This window comes from Periplaneta americana, chromosome 16, assembly GCF_040183065.1.
Source record: "Periplaneta americana isolate PAMFEO1 chromosome 16, P.americana_PAMFEO1_priV1, whole genome shotgun sequence".
In the NCBI taxonomy this organism is placed as follows: Eukaryota; Metazoa; Arthropoda; class Insecta; order Blattodea; family Blattidae; genus Periplaneta; species Periplaneta americana.
In genome coordinates, this window is record NC_091132.1 from 11,604,706 (window position 1) to 11,624,919 (window position 20,214).

Genomic DNA, 20,214 nt, shown 5'->3' on the forward strand with positions numbered 1-20,214 from the left:
AATTCAGTATGAATATTACTTTCCAAATAATTAACATTAAAGATTTGTTAGATTCTGGTAAAGGTGCTGTATGACCAATAGACAATATCTGTTGGATTGAGACTGTATGTATTTAACACACATTAATTAAAAACGGGGGGGGGGGGGGGAAACTTGCAGTCCTCAAATAAACACTTTCTAATTATCAGTGAAATGTTGAATGTTCCGTTTTTTGAGTTCACTGATGTAATCAGAACACCTGGAATACCACTTAATGTAGCCTACTTGGATTTATAACAAATTCAAGTGAAAAGAAAAATCCGAAAAAACTCAGAATATGAAATTCGCTATAAAATGACGCAATAGTAATAATTCGCGAATGTGTTCATATTTCGCTATTAGAACTCTATTTCGCGATTTGTGGCGATTGTTTTATCTGCATATTATTAATCAGAGTCACTTAATTCATAAAGATTAGTAAACATCTATTGTTTCGAATTATACTGTACCTAAAATAATACATCAGTTGTAAAATATACGTAACTGGTAGTAAGAATGTAAATAACGAATCGATAATTGATGATAAATTGATATAGACAATCCATTTTCCTCATCTTTGGATTCCTTGCTACAGAGCTACAATTCACATAGTCGGCTGGAAAGATGTTTTGGATTTTGATTACTGCAAACGAGTAGACATGAAACAATTCCTGGCTGCCTCTCCCTGCTTGGAACAAACAAAACGTTTGTCTGCATAGTGTGTTCGTGTGACAAGCTCTAACGTGCTTATCATGGACTAGTTGTTGTAGCGAATCATCAGAGTCAGTTTCATTTCAGTTAGTATGACACTGATTTGTTTCATGTTCAGCCCTTAAAGCAAAGTGAAACAAATAATAATAGTGGAAATGCACACAAGTGTGCAAAGTCGAATTTTGTACTTATATTCTTCACTATATTCCAAGATGGATTTTGTTCTTTCTTGGTATATATCACATTTGCTGTTGCAGAGTTTACACACACAATTTTCGCCCAGTGTATGGAACTTTCTTTCTGAATACAGTTAATGGTGGTATCTAGTTTGGTGATTGTGTGGTTCATCCTTTGGTTTGTTTGGGTCCAGCTTCTATCTGTCATGATGCTTGTAGCATAGAACTTGTTCTGTATTTCATTCCTCTTTCTATTTCACTTCCCTAGAAGTTCCTCATAAGCTCTGGTAGGTGGCAGTAGTAGTATGTTGAATTGTAGTTCCTCTATCAAGAATGATTCTCTCACAAGTACTAACCTGGAGGGTGTGTACTTTGATATGCATAGAGTTCTTTTGATGTATGTGGCTTTTACGTTTTTCCAGATTTTGAGATGTCTTTTCTTCATGTACTGCCACACAACCTGGATTTCATACGTTAATATCGGAATGGCATCAACATTATATTCTAGTACTGTACTTCAATGTCGTGATAGTATTACATTCTGGTTGAAATGAATGCCTCTCTTTGCCAATTCCATAAGAAATGGGAAAGAAAGAAATGTACTTGGATGATACAGTAAAACTTCTTTTATATGTTTCTTCTGAGATCCAAGCAAAATTCCTATACTTTCCATGATAATTTGTTTTGGTTATATGTACCTCGTTTTTTATTTGTTTTTCATACTGTTCAGATCATATTTTAAACCCTAAAAAATGTAAAACGTCATTTATACATTCTAAATCAATTTGCTCATCATTACATTTTCTGTGAAAAAACTAAGAACGCGGACAGCTATCACAATTTGAGGACATGGTTTATTCCTTAGGAACAAACAAAAGTAAGCATTGCGTATCTTTTTCTTCCATGTGATCTTAACTTAAAATAACATGCGATTATTTTACAAAAAAATTATTTTAGACTGCTTTCTCACGAGAAAAATTTAGAACTTCATACAGTAATTAAGCTGTTTGTGATAAATCAGACTAAAAAAAAAATGATTAAAAGTTAAGGAATCTTTCATTTTCAGTTGCATACAGAGCAGCATAAACAACTTTGCCTTTCTCCATAGATAACAATCTCTCTACTTTAAGAGTTATGTTAACATAAACTGTACATGACAGTATTATTGTACATAGTTTAATATTTTGAAACTAATAATGAAATTATCTACCCTTAGAAAAGCATGCTGTATCCATCAAGTACATATACATACAATTATTATGATGATGAGGCCTAATGGAAGTGTAAGTATTACCATAGGTAATATCGAAAGAGGTTTTAATTTTGTTAATAAATTCACGAGCTTTGCGAATATAATAATAAATAAATAATAAATTAAGTTAAAAGATACTATTTACCTACATCATTTCATAATAAAATTTTAATTCGCTTTTGTAAAGAAAGAATGAAAATACTTATTCACAAATATGACTAGAGCCATCTAGTGTTAACATGACAGAAACAACAGAATGATAGTTTTATTAAATTTGCAATTATGGAAATGATATTTTGTGACATGATGGTGAGGAAATTGATATTGATTGATTAATACTAAGTTTATTGATAATTAGGTTATAGTGTTGCTCATTGGTTTATGGGAACAATTGTGTATCATCAGTGACAAGACAAAAATGACAGTATGAAATGGCAATATTGCAATGATAGATGCTTCTGATTGGTTGAAATTGAACGGATTCTTACATTTCATTTGTGAATTGTTATACAAGTGAAAATAGTCGTAAAAATACCCTTTTGATTTTTAACTCTTTCCATTCTACCAACTTCCCCACCATTTCATTTTTATCCCCTTAGTCAGAAATCATCACTGCTCCAGCAGGTAGTCCCTTCGTGAAAAGTTGTATCAAAATTTCATTCACAGTCAGAGATGTTGAAAGATGACTGGATATTGAACAAATATGTTAACATATTAGGCTCATAGTTAGATTAAATTTGTGAACTGGAAAGACAGTAATTCACATTGGTTCATTATTCATGAGACCAGAACAAGCTTTATAAGCTTAAACTCTGATTGATATTGATAATATTTTTTAGACTGAGTTGTATTTATGATATAAATTTTTGTAAAATGATCATCATCATTGTTACTGTATTTCATGAGATACTATATATGCTAAATTAGTTACACTGTTGAATATTTAAACTACCATTTGCATAAGCTCATGTTCGTTTTCAGTTTGGCTTAATCTACAGTAGTTTATATGTACATGTCTAAGAACAGTGAATGTATAGACAAAGTCAAGATAAAGAACACAATAATTCAAAAGGATTTGTACAATTAAAAAATTCATCAAAGTTATAGAACGACATTGAAATTAACCAACCAGCGATTCATGCTTCTACTTAATTTAAAGATGTGAGAAGGAAATTTATTTGCAACCTGTAAAATCATTTGTTGAAAGTTATGTGATTTGGTAAATCTAAAAGCTGGAATGTTAAAATCATTTGTCTTGTATCTTGAGAATGAATATCATTTCTGAATGTTAAAGCTGAAAGATTATCTTTAACATATAGAATTAGTTCAAGAATATATAAATTTATTACAGTTATGATTTTGTTTTTCACGAACAAGGTTTTACAATGATTATTAAAAGTTGCATTTGATATAATTCTTATAGCCTTTTTTTGCAGCAAAAGTACCCTATTTATGAAAGTACTGTAACCCCATAGTAATATTCCATACATAAGAGTGTTTTGAAAATAGGAAAAATAAGTATCATGAATATAGTTTTCAGGTACAATAGTTTTTAATCCCTTAAGGAGAAATCATGTTCTTGAAAGTTTGCTAGAAATATGATTAATATGATTTTCCCATGCCAACTTAGAGTCAGCAATAATACCTAACATATTAAGTACTCTCTATTTCATGATTAGTGTTCTTTGAAGTAAAAAAACCTTAAGTTCAGTTTTTAACTGAATTTAACAAAAACCATTAGCATTAAACCAAGTTTAGCATCATTTAAATTTTGTTGAACAGAATGTTTAAAAAAAATTAATATTATTATGGTTAATTAAAAGGGTAGTATCATCCACATACAGTACTATATGAGTCTTTACGTTATAAGCTAGGTCATTAGTAGGTAACAGAAACAAAATTGGTCCTAATACTGAGCCTTGAGGAACTCCATAGTAATCATTCATAACATCAAGTTTTTTTTATCATTGAACGAAATGTTTTATTTATGATTTGATAAATAAGATGCAAAAACCATTAATTCCTTGTCTCTAATCCCTCAATAACTTGATTTAGTTAAAGAATACCATGATCAATACAATTAAAAAAGCCTTGCTTAGGTCACAAAAGGTTGTATAATTTTTTTTTTCAAGGCAACTAACTGCACCTATAGTATTGAATTTAGATCTAAAACCAAATTGTTGGTAATGTATCAAATTATTAGATTCTAAATAGAATACAAATTGTTTCTTAATTATCTGTTCAAACTGTTCAGGAAAACTGAAACAGGCATTGGGTGTTATGTGCTTTAGATAGTTATTGAGTACAAAACAAAGCCATATTAGTGAAAGGGAAAGAAGATATGAAATTATGCCTGCAAAAATTGTCCATCTCTTACGAAAATTCTGTGAACATCAGAATACGATAAAACTAAACCATATGTACCTTGTTTATCCTTGTTTCCATCCTGCTCCAATTCATTGCATTCTGCAGTTTAGTATCTGTACTTTCAGGTGGCGGGTTATTCCAGAGTTAATTTTTGTTTTCTCCTTTTGAAAGAAGGCCAAACCCTTAGCACTGACATTAGATATCCACCAGCTAAATCTTATCATGGAGATCTTGGGAACCCCCCGTGACGAGTTCATGCAGAAAATATCCAGTGAGTCTGTAAGTAGCCAGTAATGGTTCTATACTGATGAATAACATATGAATTCTCCTCTGTATTTCAGAGGAGGAAAGGACTCTAACTGAATATTCATTATGGGAATTTACAATCAGAGACCAGTTTCGTACACTACAACAATTAATGCTAGTAGTTGATCTTAAAATATGTTAATGTAGAAAGAGAAAAAAAGTGTCTTGTACTGTAATTGCTTTATTACTAGATTGTGTCCACTAGTTTATGAAATCTCTTTTGATTGTATATTCCTGTTTTGTTTATCGTTTCTCATATAGTCAGGGGTTGTGCTTAGAAAAATAATAATTGCTCTAGTTTTTTGTTTTAATAAGCAGATTTGTTTTTTTTTTTCGAATAATACTTCCCAACATTGTCAGAACTATAGAGGTACAAGAGAAGTTGATTGGTGAATAGTAGTTCTGTATTGGAAATAAATTTAATTATAATAATTATTTATTATTTATCACTTTATGTTTGGTTTTCACTTTGTCGTCTTCATTTCGTCAAGCCTCAAAGATGTCCAGATGTTTACTGTGCTAATGCATGTTGCACTGGCTTATGAAAACATGAACGATGATTTTATGGAAATGTGATTGTCCAAAAGTATCCTTGACTAGATGCTTATCGTAGTTCTGTTTCTTCCTGAAGTGCTTTAGCTGTAAAGTGATTATTTTTTATTGCTGTTCGTTGTACAGTATGAATTTAAAGCATTGCAATCAATTTCTATGAAGTAGTAGCTTTATCAAAAGTGTAAATGTACATGATTCGGAGTAAACCTGTCGCTTAATCTTGCTGGACATTGCAGGTCATGCTACTGTATCTCCACATAGCTATATCAGTAATGTTGTCTGTGTTTTGATCATACGGCTGTAATAATGCATTCTGCTAGCAATGGCATATCAACAAATTCAGAGAAGAATATTTAAAAAGTCACATAATTTTTTTATTCCTTAATTTCTTTCATTTTCTTCCTTTTTTCTTTCTTTCTTGCATTATCTTTCTGTTTTGTTACTCCATGCTCCCTCCATTCTATTCGCCTCTTACATGTTTCTTTTCTTATATCTTCCTCATCTTCTTACTTCTGTCGCTTGTTTTTTCTTCCCAAGTTTCCTTCATTCTAATTATATTTTCATTTTGCTTTCTTTCTTTCTCTCTCTCTCTCTCTTTTTATTCCAAATTGTTTCATCGTCTCTTACTTCACGTTTTCTTATTCATTTCCTTTTCTTCTTCACTTTTCTTAATCGTTTTTCTAATTTTTTACCTATATTTTCATCCCTTTTTCTTATTTTCCTTCCTTCTTTTCTTTCATTTCTTCTTTCTTCCTGTGTTTTTCTTTTTTCTCCTCCCTTTTTTTTGCTTGTAATGTTTTTCTTTCACATTCTCTCTCCATTTTCTTTCCTCTTTCACAATTTCTCGTATTATCTTCTAGTGCCAGATTCGATCCCAGGCCAGGTTGATGGCATTTAAGTGTGCTTAAATGTGACAGGCTCATGTCATTAGATTTACTGGCATGTAAAAGAACTCCTGCAGGACAAAATTCTGACACATCGGTGACGCTGATATAACCTAGGCAGTTGCGAGCGTCATTAATTAATCTTCTAGCATAAATAGTGTCATCTTATTACGGGATTATTTGTTTGCGTTTTATTTAATGGCAGAATCATACATTGTCATTAAAATGATTGAATTAAAAATGATTATATGCTGAATGGAAGTGAATTTGCCCTCCTCTTCCAGTATTAGCATTTGCACATGGAGGAGCAAAGGAGGATATTTATTATTTATTATACGTAAAAAAAAAAAAAAGAAAAACAGGATTAGGGTCGTTGTCTCCTAGGGAATGTAATTAAAATGGGTTAGTCTCAGTCCCAAAAGGAATAGGAAATGCAGTCGATAAGTTATTAGTATATTTTTTTTTTTATACAATCTGTAAATCTGTATTTAATTGAGTGTGTGTTGTCTTGTCTAGCCTGGACGTAGTGCTTTTTACAGTGACTAGTTTCGTTTTGTTTTATATGTTGTCTTCACATAGTTTTTTCTGGTAACTATGTAGTTTTCGTTGTATATTGTGGATGAAAGTAGATTTTAGGTGTTTGTATTAACATAGTATGCAATAGAAGTTTTACTCTTTTATTTTGTAAGTGTAATTTCCTGCCTGAACATCTATGTCTGTTTCCATAATGCAGGATAAGAAGAAGTTCTTGTACAATTTGGAAAGTGAAACGTCGAAATGTTAAAAGGATGTATGCTACTGTATATTTTTATACTTTTCGACTGGCACTATGGTCAGGAGATTGTGTTCAGCAGTTATTACTTTGCTTTCATTTGAAATTTTTAGATGTGCAAGGAGTTGTAATACATAGTGTGTATCATCTGTAGCATTAGCTACTGTAACAGATGGCATACAGATTATTTACACTCATTCTTATGGGTCTAGTGGCTGGAATGCTGGACTTATCCTGTGGACCCCGGTTTGACTACCTAGTACCAGCAATATATACAGACGTAGACAAATTATTAACAAAATTTATGGTTTTTATGATAATTCTGTTTACAAAATTTGACTTTTCAATTTAGACTACAGTTGAGAATTTTGCATTTTTCTATCATTACAGTAGATAGAAATAGGCCTATGCAAAAATGTCAACTGTAGTCTAAATTGAAGAATCGAATTTTGAAAAAAATATGTAATGAAAATATTCAATGTTGTTAATAATTTGTAAATGTGCAAAAATGTCAACTGCAGTCTAAATTGAAGAATCAAATTTTGTAAAAATATACAATAAAAATCTTCAATTTTGCTAATAACTTGTAAGTATGCAAAAATGTCAGTGCAATCTAAATTGAAGAGTCAAATTTAGTAAAAATATATTATAAAAATCTTCAGTTTGCTGATAATTTGGAAATATCCGAAATATCAACTGCAGTCCAAATTAAAGAGTCAAATTTTGAAAATATACAATACAAATCTTCATTTTTTTAATATGTAAATACGCAAAAATGTCAACTGTATTCTGAATTGAAGAGTCATATTTTGTAAAAATATATAATAAAAATCTTCAATTTTGCTAATAATTTGTCCATGTCTGTAATTTGTGTTGGATAAGCCCAGAGTTCAGGTAACACAGGGGTTTTCTCTGGAAGTTTCGGTTCCCCTGTGACATCCCAACAACTCTCCATCATCATCATCTCATCTCATTGTGAATGTAGCGTAGACCAATCTGAGCACATCCTGGGCAATGTCTGTGTCGGTAAATTGATCTCTACAACTGGCTGAATATGGGTGAATGACGAACAGTCAAGTACCCACTGTTAGTAAAAAAAAAAAAAAAAAAAAAACACTCATTCATACTGTCTGTAAGTAGTTTATAAAATTATAAAAACTCCACCAAATTAAAACATTGAGGAAGATTCATACATAATCATTTTGTGCGAGATCGTGCGTATTTGCTTGGTTTCCACACAAAACCAATCCGCGGAAAGTCTAAAATTCCACATTCAGTATTCCCAACCTAACACACATAACAATTTCCCTCTTCTTACTGCTTAAGTGACATATTGATTTTACTGCTTTAGGCTTTTAACATATTATTTTTAGAGACGTACAATATAGTAACAATTATAAATTGGAAACTTACCACTGCAGTTTCACCTAAATTGCACTGTTAATTATTGTTTTTAAATATTTGCAAAAATTAAGTAAACTCTACAACTCCACTAAAGCTACTGCATTCGTGATGCAAGTAACATTAAGGAAGCCGTGAAAAAATCAACAAGATTCCAGACTCATCATAGACTGGGGGAAAAAAAAGACAGACGTATATCACGGCCTGCTGGAGTATAGTAAACACAGAAAACATTTTAAAGGAACAATGATGAAGATAGATATTTTTGTTTTGCAAATTTGCCGTCATTGAACAGAAACCATGATGGAGATTTCATTGCAACTAATTCTCGGAAATTAAAAAAGCTCAACTACGTTTCGCTTTTTCAAACTTTTCCTCGAACATGAAAACTTCAACATACCGCTCTTGTAATGCTTATTACTATTATACCACTTAAGCAATTTTAAAGATGATATATGTAAGTCTTACATTACCGAGATTCTGTTTAATTACCTAGTGCCCTTACATAATTTTCCTATATACTAAATCCTTTACTTACAAGTATGTTTTGTGAAGAAGTGTGGTCACTTTTCTCTGTACTTAAGGCTTAATTTTTGTTTTTATGTTCATTCATGCTTTTCTGTAAACAGATAATCATCTGTAGTGGAGCTATAGAATACTTTTGAAAGAAATCTCAGTTCTTGGCAACAGTTCTACATATCAATAAATTGCATTGTTCAAGCCATATCCTTTGTTATTTTAATATTTCTAAACATTATAGGTAGTCACTTGGGAACAGCATGCTAAAATTCGTCAGAATCTGTATATGTAGACCTATAGAACTACTTGCTATCTGACCATTTCTAAACATTGTAGATTTCAGTCTTCTTCTTCTTCTTCTTTTATGCCTGGCATGGCCTTTTTCGTGTCTATTCCAAGACTTTCAAGATCTATTCAAATAATATCCGAACTTTATTATTTTTTTTTAAATTTGGGCTTACCTAATGTTATTGAACCTTGTCTCCCTCGAAGTATTCTTACCCTCAATTGATGCACCTCTCCCAACAGCATTTCCACTTCTGGAATACGCATTTTTCTCGATTCCACTCAGCTGTCTCAGCGAATTTTCTTTTATGCCTTCAACTGTCTCAAATTTCTGTCCTTTCAAAGGGGATTTAAACTTAGGAAAGAGGAAAAAGTCTGCAGATACTAGTCAGGAGAGTATGGAGGATAGGAAAGAACAGTCACCTTATTTTTTTGTGCAGCGGTTCCAAATCAGTAGTGGTGCATGAGCAGGTGCATTGTCCTGGTGCAGAAACCATGAGTTGTCCCAGCTACTTTCTATTTGACCATTCCTAAACATTGTATATTCCAGTCTTTTTCTTCTGGTTTTCTGCCAGGCATACTTTTCTCATGTCTTTATTCCAAGACTTTCTTGGTCTGTCCCTTTTATGCACATCTGTTACCACAAATAAACTCGTTCATTACCTTCTCTTTCATTGTTACAGCATGTCCACTCTGTCTCATAATTTTCCCGTACCTCTTTTCAGTTATGGACATTTTGAACACATAATTGCTTGCAATCATCTTCCATCCGTTGCGGTTTCATTCCTTCTCAAAGCTGGACGTTCTTTAGATCTCCTTCATATAGCGAGATGCTGCAGAATTTCTTCCATCCATTATGTTGACATGTTCTCTAGTACTAGTCAGTGCTCACTTCTGTAAGCTAATATAGGCTGGGCTGATGTTTTATTTTTTGTCATAGCTGCTGAACTTGAGCAAAATTATAAACTACTAATGGATAGATGTATTCATTCATACATGACTCTTCTGAGTACTGAATGCCACGTATATTTTCAGCATGTAGTATGTACTTGAAATAAATTCTTCCTCTGTAGACACATACTTGGAAAGGTTATCATCCAATATCCTAAGAAGTTATGTTTCTGCCTGATTCTAAAAGAAGAAACTGAGTTTATATTATTCTTCATGTGAAGCTCCTGTCAGAGATGTGAATATATTTGACCTTATTTTCTGAACATCAATTGATTTGTATAATTATTGATTGTGACAGTTTTGAATTTGTAACTTTAAAAACATAAGGCTGAAATGTTAAATAGTGTAAATGAAAATAATGTTGATGTTATAAGAAACATGAGTACATTAAATAAAGTACTTGTATTATTTACATTCAGTACTCGTTTATAATATTCTTGAATACTTCTGAGTTTATCTAACACCTTATGTTTTTAAAAAATTAACACTGCAAAATCGTGTTCAGTTATTAGTATTCAGTGTATTTAGATTACTTATTAAGTATTAATAAATTTCAAGTGCGACATTTAGACAACTCTTTGAAATACTCGAACTACCATTTGAGTTGGAATTGTGTTCACATGAGAGTTTACATAATTTATATTAATAATTTCTAAATAATTATACTGAAATTGATCCTTATGGCATATAGCTTCTGTGGCTGTTTTTAATTTATTTTGGGACCAATTTTTGGATTAAAAATTTACAGCATTGGGACATATGAAGTTTGTTCAGAATCAGTTCTTGATTATAGAAGTCAATAGAGGAAGTCACAGAAACACACACAGATGGTCGTCCGAAAAGATTACCTTTTTATAAACTGGTCTGAAAAATGGACGTTTTATTTTTTATATCTCCACAGTTTTCAAAAGACTGTGATGCCCTAGATTCGGATTTTAGATCAGATATATAATTGTTTTTTCTGCAGGCTGATAATGTTGAACATTCTTTTATTTTTCGATATTATCATTTAATTTCCACATAAATTTTGTATTGAAATTCAAGTTAAGTTTTAAAATCAATTGATAATGTCTCCACAGAGACAATCCATTACATTGTTACAAAAACAAAAGATTTTATCATAACCAAAACTTCTTACACAATGTAGGCCTATATTTATTTTATTATAGTCCATTATAGGAAATGTACATCCAACAGCACTAGCTTCAATTTCGTCTTGCAGTATTGTTTAAGAAGAGGGTGTATATGAGTAAGTGTCTGTAGAAAGGATCTCAGTTATGAAACAACATTCAAATCCTTCTCCCTGCCTACTCAAAATAATAAAATGTCTGCTGTTTTCTGCTTGCTTTAAAATCATTATTGATTATTATTAAAGAACTTTATAAATAGTATTCACGTCTATAAAAATTACAAAATGTATTGTCTGTGTTCTTATGACTATATTCTGGGATTTTCGTTAATTTTCAGCTTTTTAAAATGAATTTTAATAAATGTGTATTTCTTGTTTATATTTCGAAATTAAATTATCAGAAATTTAAAAGAATGATTATTATTTGTTTAAATGTCCTGTTCTGTTAAATATAACCCATAAATTACCATGTTTGTGAGCAAAACAAGTAAAGATTTCTTCTAATATCGCGTCTATTACGTGGGTTTCAATGGATTCGTTTTGACTTATGCCCCTGCCAGAATTGATGTGGTAGTTTTTGTTGGCTGAATAAGGGGAAACGTGTTTGACAGTTGCTTGTACTGCTACAATGATATGGCTGGTCAAAAGATTTACTTTTTATCTTTTGGTTTACTTCTCTTTTGTAGAGGATGGGAAAAGAGTGAAATTTCTACTGCTGTAACATTACGAAATTGAGAATATCGAATATCATGTCATTATTTATTTAAAAAATTTAAATATTTAACCATGCAGTGTTGTTATTTGCGCCTAATATGTTTTGAGTAAGGACATATTTTATAAATTGAATTTAGTTTACCATTGAACGTTACAACTACCAAGACAGTCTGTATTTCACCTGACTAAGGCCTCTTTATTGCAATACACACTGATCGTAAATATTTTGATCCTTTTATATATTTTTATGAGGCTCTTTCTGCAGAGACTGATTCAGATGGCATCTCACTATTCTGATATTGATTTCTTTCGTATATTTTCACATCCTTTATTCAGGTATGGTTTACCAGATGTAACAAGTATATCTTATTTTTCTATTCATTAAACATTATTGCACGTATATTTTTAATTTTTTTAAATTTAATATAATACTTAACATTCTTCTTTCGTTCTTACACATAAGAGTCATTGTAAGTATGTATTTACTACTTTAACATGTACAAATCAGCTTTTCCTCAAGATATTATAAACATTAAACGCAGAGTGTGTATAAAGCAGTGAGAATCAACATGCAGTAACATATGCTTATTGTTTAATTGGTGCAGTAGAGTGCGCTCCTTAACATGTTGTTTTGCTCAGACATAGACCACCTAACCCGCATTCTTGTGCTCTGTGGTACTCCATCTCAGGAGACAATTGCCAAAATAACAAGTGAAGAGGTAATGGCTTTGTGTGTTGTGATTTCCTTAATATAAATATAACTAACAAGGGATGGTTCGGAAGGAATTAGACATATACCAAATTACAGGGCTTGAAGAATAGAATTATAAATATGAAGGTTAAAGGTGTACACAGATGGTAATTAAAAATATGCATGAGATTTCCATTCATCCTAATGATAGTGGCATTCGAGAAGGCAGTGGTCAATATTTCCTATTGTTGCAGCCTGAATATTGGGAATAATTTCCAAAGATTACTAGTAAAATAAATAATTATTCATTAATATTTAGGCCGGTATTAAACTATAAAAACACCAGAACTGACAAGACTCTTCCTTAATTCCAATAAATAAATGTTAATTTCTTCTGTACATACGCACTGTCTGTCTTTTGTTTCTCTACGTCCTCATAAAACAGGTATATTTCATGCATATTTTTAATGACTCTCTGTGTGCTTATCTAGTCCTTTTTCAAAAAATTAATTTTTATAAAGATGCTGTCATTAGATTACTTGGCTAGTATCAGTTGTATTTTGTGTGTCAAAAACAGCTGTGATTGCATTGTTAACATCATAACTAAGTATGCATTATGATCTTAGGTTAGAATCTTCTTACTTTCACTTCGCCTTCCTTCTTATTTTTAATTGTAATTTTTCTTAATCATCTTCATGCCATAACTGATGTTTTGACCATCTCTGTGGTGTAGGGGTCAGCATGCTGGTCTCTTACACAGAGGGCCCGGATTCGATTCCCGGTTGGGTTGAAATTCCTGGTTGAGGTTATTCAGGGTTTTTCCTCAACCGTAAGGCAAATGCCAGGAAATTCAGGCCGCAACATCCCTGAATATCACCGGCCTCATTCATCACCGAAATCATATTCATAACAAATCAGTAATACATAATTATGCAGTTGTCATCTAGTTCACAACAATAGAACCAGTGTCAACAATAGTACACAGGCCTTCGAATTTCAACCACAGATTAACTCGTGATATAACCAAAGATGTTAAAGCGAGTATAAATAACAGCAAGAAAAAAGAAGCTGATATTTTACTATTTTTAGTGTTTTATGAATACACTTAGCTTTATTGTGTTTAAACACATTTTCTGCATATACCGAAATATAAAATTTGTCTTTACTGTTTTAAGATTAGTCACTTATCAAATCTCTGAATTTTAAATACATTTATAATTTTTGCTATTTTAGTTTATCCACATAACATATTAGGATGGATTTTAGTGTACTTAAAATTGAACAATAAAAACAGATTTAAAACAAAAGGAAAAAAAAGTGACAGTAGAAATGTCCAAAGTCAAGGAATCTAATGATAGCTTCTTTGTAAGTCTATGGTTGACTGTCTATGCATAAAACCTTTGTATTTTTAATCTAATCTTCAAACTCTTATAATTTAATATAGATTATCTAAAATATCACATTTCACTGTAGTATCGTCTCCTCATAAGGACTCTTTAAGATAAGTACTATATTCTTTTAACATATATTAGATTTAATTTTAGTTAAATGGTTAAATCTGCAAGCTAAGTATTAAGTAAATAGATGCATTGCCACATGTTTATCTTCATTATTGGAAAGGTCAGTGCTCTTATATGAGGAGGGTCATTTAAATATTAGGTCAGCAGCTTAAACATTGTTTTGTTGTGGTTTTGACATGCTTCCTGGATCACGAAAATTAAGTTTCAGTAATAGAAACGTCGAGTTGTATTGAATATAAAGCAATTAACTGTATTTGAATAACTTTTCTTTATGATGTATGAATTAGGCATGATAATATGTTTGTAGTTAATTGGTTTTGCCATGCCCTTTGCATCTGTTGCCTTATATACTCTGAATGGCTGCTGATTCGCAGGCCTTCTGATCAGTAAAGAATAGCATAATGCATAACTTTGTAGCATACAGCATGTTACAACAAATTAATATTGCTACATACTTTTGTGAAGTAAATAATACGAATTACTGAAGATGTGTTTTATGTCTGTCTTGAAATACATGTTGACAGTCAATTGTTATTAGTAAATTCATACCTTGTGATTAAGAAGTGAAAATAATTTCCCCCTTATTTATGTGCAGCATTTGATTAAAAAAAGAAGTCAACTTATGTCAATGGTATTTTAATTGGAATTCATATCTCTGCTTTGTCTTTATTATTGAACTACACTGTGATAAACACGATTGTTTTGTTTTTTATTATTATTATTTACAATGCATTTTTTATGCTGGGGAGAGGAAGAGAGAGGGACAGGTATAGTGGAAAGAAGAAGAGAGGGGAAACTTTTTCCTCTTGGGGGAAAAAACTAGATCGAAGATTGTACATACTGTAAAATATCTTATGAAATGTAACCCACACAACTCTTTGTGAAATACATAGTTAAGTAGTCTCTTCACCTTGCCTTTATTCCATCTAAAATCTTCTTTCTGTGTTTAATTTTAAATGAAATGACTGTTTACAGAAAATTGTATCAAAGAATGTACGTACATCATATAAGTAGGGCTGTGATTTTATGGTGATTATTTTATCCTGATTTTGGTGATTAAAATGATTTGATTTCGGCGAATATTTCGATACTTAAAAAATAATAAAACGACAGTTTTTTGTAATTATTATTGAAACAATCCCTTTGAAACTAACAGAAAATTGTTTGCATCATTAATTAAATTCATAATTCAATTTCATTTGACTGTGAGGGAATGACGGCATTGCCTTCTTGATCACACAAAGACAGTTGTTGTGGGAAAGAGAAATGACCTTCGTCTGCTTGCTATGCTCCCTGGAAGTAGTTCCTGAAACTGTGTACATCATTGCCAGATATGACATGTAATGCTGAATGATCGAATTTGTAGAAATGTTGATGCATGTTTTATAAAGAAGAAAATATTCAATTTTTATTTCAAAGAAAAATTCATTTTTCGTGCGAATTTTTCATGAAACCTATTTTATTTTTTTATTTATTTATTTTTTTTTTTTTGTTGAAAATATCGTGAATTTATATCAATTTCGCCAAAACTCGCTGATATATTTCTCTTAATTTTGGACTTTCATTAAGGAATTTGTATTTTCTATGCATAAAATTAAGTTTTTAACACATTTCACATAGCCTATATTGTTATACCAAAGAATCACATCCCTACATATAAAATATAGATTGGATATATGTTTTGTGGGAACTAGCTTGCATTAACATAACTGTTAAATGCTATAATTTAGGTCTGTCCTGAGGCTGAAATGTAGCAACCCTATTACTACAGTCTCGTCGTTCTTATTTCTGGCTTGGCCCCACCTATCACATAGGTTTTGGCACGAATTCTCTCCACATTGTTGGAAGTTGAAATTCTCAAAGTCTAGTCTGATGGAAAATTCATTATTGAATGTTACATGGTCGTCAATTTGTATTATAACTTGTATTGCGTTGTATTATAAGTGTTACAGCATAGGGTTGTAAGGTTATAGGGTCAGAAAACTATTGGTTCTCAAGGCAGGGAATTTAATGTTAATATCAGAGTATGTTTTTAAAAGAAACTTGTAAATTCTGCCCTTTTATTGTCCATCGGTGTGTAGTACAAATGCCGATTGCTTATTGTATAAAGAAGTGCACAGTTTCTCATGTAATCATAAAAAAGTTAAATGGGTTGAGCAGTATTCCTACATTTCGCAAGATTGCACCACTTTCCACAAGTTTCATGGCTTCTAATTTAACCTTTATGGATACAACAACATGCTTTCTTTTGCTTAACATCGCACTCAGTTAACTAAAAAAAATAAGACGTACCAATACAGCAATAACTGCAACACAATTAAAATGAATGAGAAATTGGAAACTTACCTCAAATGCATACAACCATAATCCTGTAATTCTCGGGTAGGTGGGAGGCGAAAAGATCGTCTCACTTAATGGGACTGGCAGCTCCTGGTTACTATACAAAACAAGTGTTTGGAGGATGGAGGTGGAAAACAGATGTAACATTGCTGTAAGGATATTGATACTAAAATTTGTAGCCATGCTATAGGGGATGAACAAAATATTACATGGATAAACAAAACACTGGCTTTTTTATTTATTTATTTATTTTTTTGCGGCACTATTTCGGTTAATCGAAATTCGGTTAAGAGGGGTTTTACTGTAATTTGATCATGGTTCTGTTCCCCTACAAAATAAACTATAAATTTATTTATAGAAAGATATATATGATAAATCGGGTTATAAAATGACAACTTTGTGAATTTCTGTGTTTCAGGCTCGTAACTATATTCAGTCATTACCTCCACTTAAGAAGAAAGACTTCAAGGATGTGTTTAAAGGAGCTAATCCACTTGGTATGTGATTAGAATTCTGGCCTTGCTTTGCTTGATTTAATAGTTTACTAACACAAAATTTGTGTTGATAGGTCATCTAATCACGGTGCAAATAACTGCTTGTGGATTATGATGTAAATGCCATGAAGTGATAATTATTAGGAACAAAAAAAAAAGTTAACGTAAACAGATACATAGATGACATTCTAATTCTATACAAAGGAAATAAAAGACCAGATTGAAAACCTACATCGACAGATAAACAAAATACACTCAAAAGTACACTGCACACTAGAAATTGAGAACAAGAAATTATTATATTCCGTAAACTGGGGTTACTTTGAACACAGAGGAAACTTTGACCATTTTTTCAGAAAATCATATTTAGGTTTCTACATGCTGCATTTGTTATAGATGGAGGTAAATTATCATAAAATCATTCTCATACCAAATTTACCTCCATCTATAAAAAGTGCAGCATGTAGAAACCTAAATATGATTTTCTGAAAAAAAAAAATGGTCAAAGTTTCCTCTGTGTTCAATGTAACCCCAGTTTACGGTTCTATGTGCATCAGTTCCCAGATAAATTGACTGTAGATTGTGAATGTGAACAGAATCCAGTTAATAGTTTAGAAGAAATTATTGTATGTATGTAGGGGAGGGGAGGGCAGAAGGTTCACTCAGGTGGATATAGCTGTTTGTAACGACCTCTGTGAGTAGGATTCCCTTTTCACATCCACAAGGCATTCTCAAGTATTACTACGAATTCAAGAATCCGATACACCAGCCCCAGAACAAAGAAATGGATCCAGGGACCATTGTTACCAATTTGGTAGGTCTTGAGACAAAAGACTAAAATTGGTGTGTGAAAAGTTAAAAACGGACATGTGCTGACCATTTGAGGGATATCTGTGTAAATTGCTTGTAAATAACTAGATATTGTAAAGACATGTCTGCAGAAAGCATTCAGGAATAAAGACTTTTGAAGGATAATCCAGTGAAAATAGGACACTAGCTATTCGGGTATTATTGTATAGAAAGATATTCACAAGAAAGCAAGGATTATAAACGTGTTTCCAGTGTTAATTTTGTAGGTAAATGTAGAAAGTATTTGAAATTTACACATAATTGTCTATTAATAAATTAACTAATTCTGTTTCAAAACTATTTTTACATTTATTTATAAATAAACTGTGTGTACTCCATAATAATACATTTATCTAACCATTCATATTGAAAGGAATGTTCAAATTCATTCTCTAAAGGAAGAATATAACTTGGGTGATAGCTGTGCCCCACGTGACTGAATACATTATGGAAAAGTACTCGAGTATTAAAGGGTTAAACATGAATTCCTCTACTGAAGCTCTCCTGGTGATGTGATAATTCGAAATTTTTTCGGGCTTCCAGCCAGGTCATAAGTTGGTGATCCACCGACGTTTCGAGGATGTTCATCTTCCTCATCTTCAGGGTTAAATGATATCTGAGAGTACCCAGCTCCTTAATTTATAGTGCCAGAGGAAGTCAGCCGAGGAGCTGTGCACCGATTGGCTGTTATTAGTGCGGACCGCGGCGAGAACGCGGCCGACATGTCGTCTTGCTTTGTGCTTTCCGGCTGAATGACCTTGGGTCTCACGGTGGGCTCGGTGGACGAGTTCTCATGTGTCCTCCGCTGATGACGGCCCGTCGTCCGGGCGGTGAGAAATTTAATAGCCGGTGCCCATCCCATGCTTAGTTGGAGACACGAGTCTGCTGGGTACCCTCAGATATCATTTAACCCTGAAGATGAGGAAGATGAACATCCTCGAAACGTCGGTGGATCACCAACTTATGACCTGGCTGGAAGCCCGAGAAAATTTCGAATTATGAATTCCTCTATTCATAATCAGGAATGAAAAAAGTTCACTAAACTCTTATTGCTTTGCTCTTCATTCGGTAAGAACTACATTGAATCACTGCTCAATCCTTCATACACTAGAGAGAAATATCTACTTATTAATATTTATGTCCTTCCTGGTTGTGCAGCAATCGACCTATTGGAGAAAATGCTGGAACTAGATGCAGATAAACGTATAACTGCAGAAGAGGCCCTCGCACACAAGTACCTAGCACAGTATGCTGACCCATCTGACGAGCCTACCTCTGCGCCATATGATCAGAGCTTTGAAGACATGGATTTGCCGGTAGAAAAGTGGAAAGGTTAGTCTTCATCACATTTAGTAAAAATTTCAGTTTTTTTAAACCAGATCAGAGTTATTTTATTTAAGTCTGATTATTTTATTAATGCTTTTTACTTATATCAGTTTACTTTATTTTTCATTTTAGTTCATTAAGCCTATATTATATGTCCAAATATTATCTTAACATGATTCTTTTAAAAGAATTGACAGTGTTGGTTAAAAATATTTATGACATTTTTGTAAAACAATTGATATATGACAATAATATAGACTGTGTTAATAAAATAGTATTTTGTAGTTGTTACAAGCTCACATCATAGCAAATAGCAGTAGAAAGTGTGATCACTCTACTAGTACCAGTGATCTGCCATTAGACTGAGCTGTTTAACCTCTTACTCTTACTGTTCTTGTCCAATGCAGTTCTTAATGTGGACACAGGAAAATTTTATAAGGAAACTTTGTGTGATATTTCAGTTTTCTCTCCAGTTTTAGAGTTGATGACCATATTGACAGACCATTTCAAAGGGGAATCTGAATTTTAAAGCTTCATGTTGCTGTGAAAAATCAAATTAACACACTCTAATTTGAAACTTATAGTATACTAGTGGCTTGTGCAGCAAATGCTGCAAACTAAGTTCATTAGACGTCCAAGTAAATATTTTTCAGATTTATTTTCAATGAAGAATACCAGACATTCTGAAAGTTATTTGCTTCCATAATAATGAAACATACTCCCTCTGAAAGGCTTTTTTATACCAAATACTTTTTCTTAAACCTATACACCTTTAGTTTTTTAGTTTGAACGCGAAAACGCAAATAACAATGTCAGGACGATCAGTCGGTTTTTCATGTGGGAGTAAAGCAATAGCTATTTCAGGTCATTGCAGATTGTAGGTGAAAGTTAAAAAAAAATGTCAGGTTTGCTATGCTTTCGAACAATAGACATAGCATCTTGGTATAGCTGCTGCAT

At 32.2% G+C, this 20,214-nt stretch overlaps 1 protein-coding gene across 2 annotated transcripts in view; it reads left to right on the plus strand.

Annotated features, from left to right (window-relative positions):
- LOC138690930 (mitogen-activated protein kinase p38b-like) overlaps positions 1-20,214 on the plus strand; it is a 52,006-nt gene that overhangs the window by 9,714 nt on the left and 22,078 nt on the right. Inside the window, exons 7-9 of one of the 2 annotated variants that reach the window (XM_069812495.1) lie at positions 4,724-4,803; positions 17,007-17,085; positions 19,090-19,263. In XM_069812495.1, the coding sequence (XP_069668596.1) occupies positions 4,724-4,803; positions 17,007-17,085; positions 19,090-19,263 (333 nt within the window). Of the gene's footprint in view, positions 1-4,723; positions 4,804-12,676; positions 12,757-17,006; positions 17,086-19,089; positions 19,264-20,214 lie in introns of both variants that reach the window. The other variant, XM_069812496.1, reaches the window with a different exon arrangement.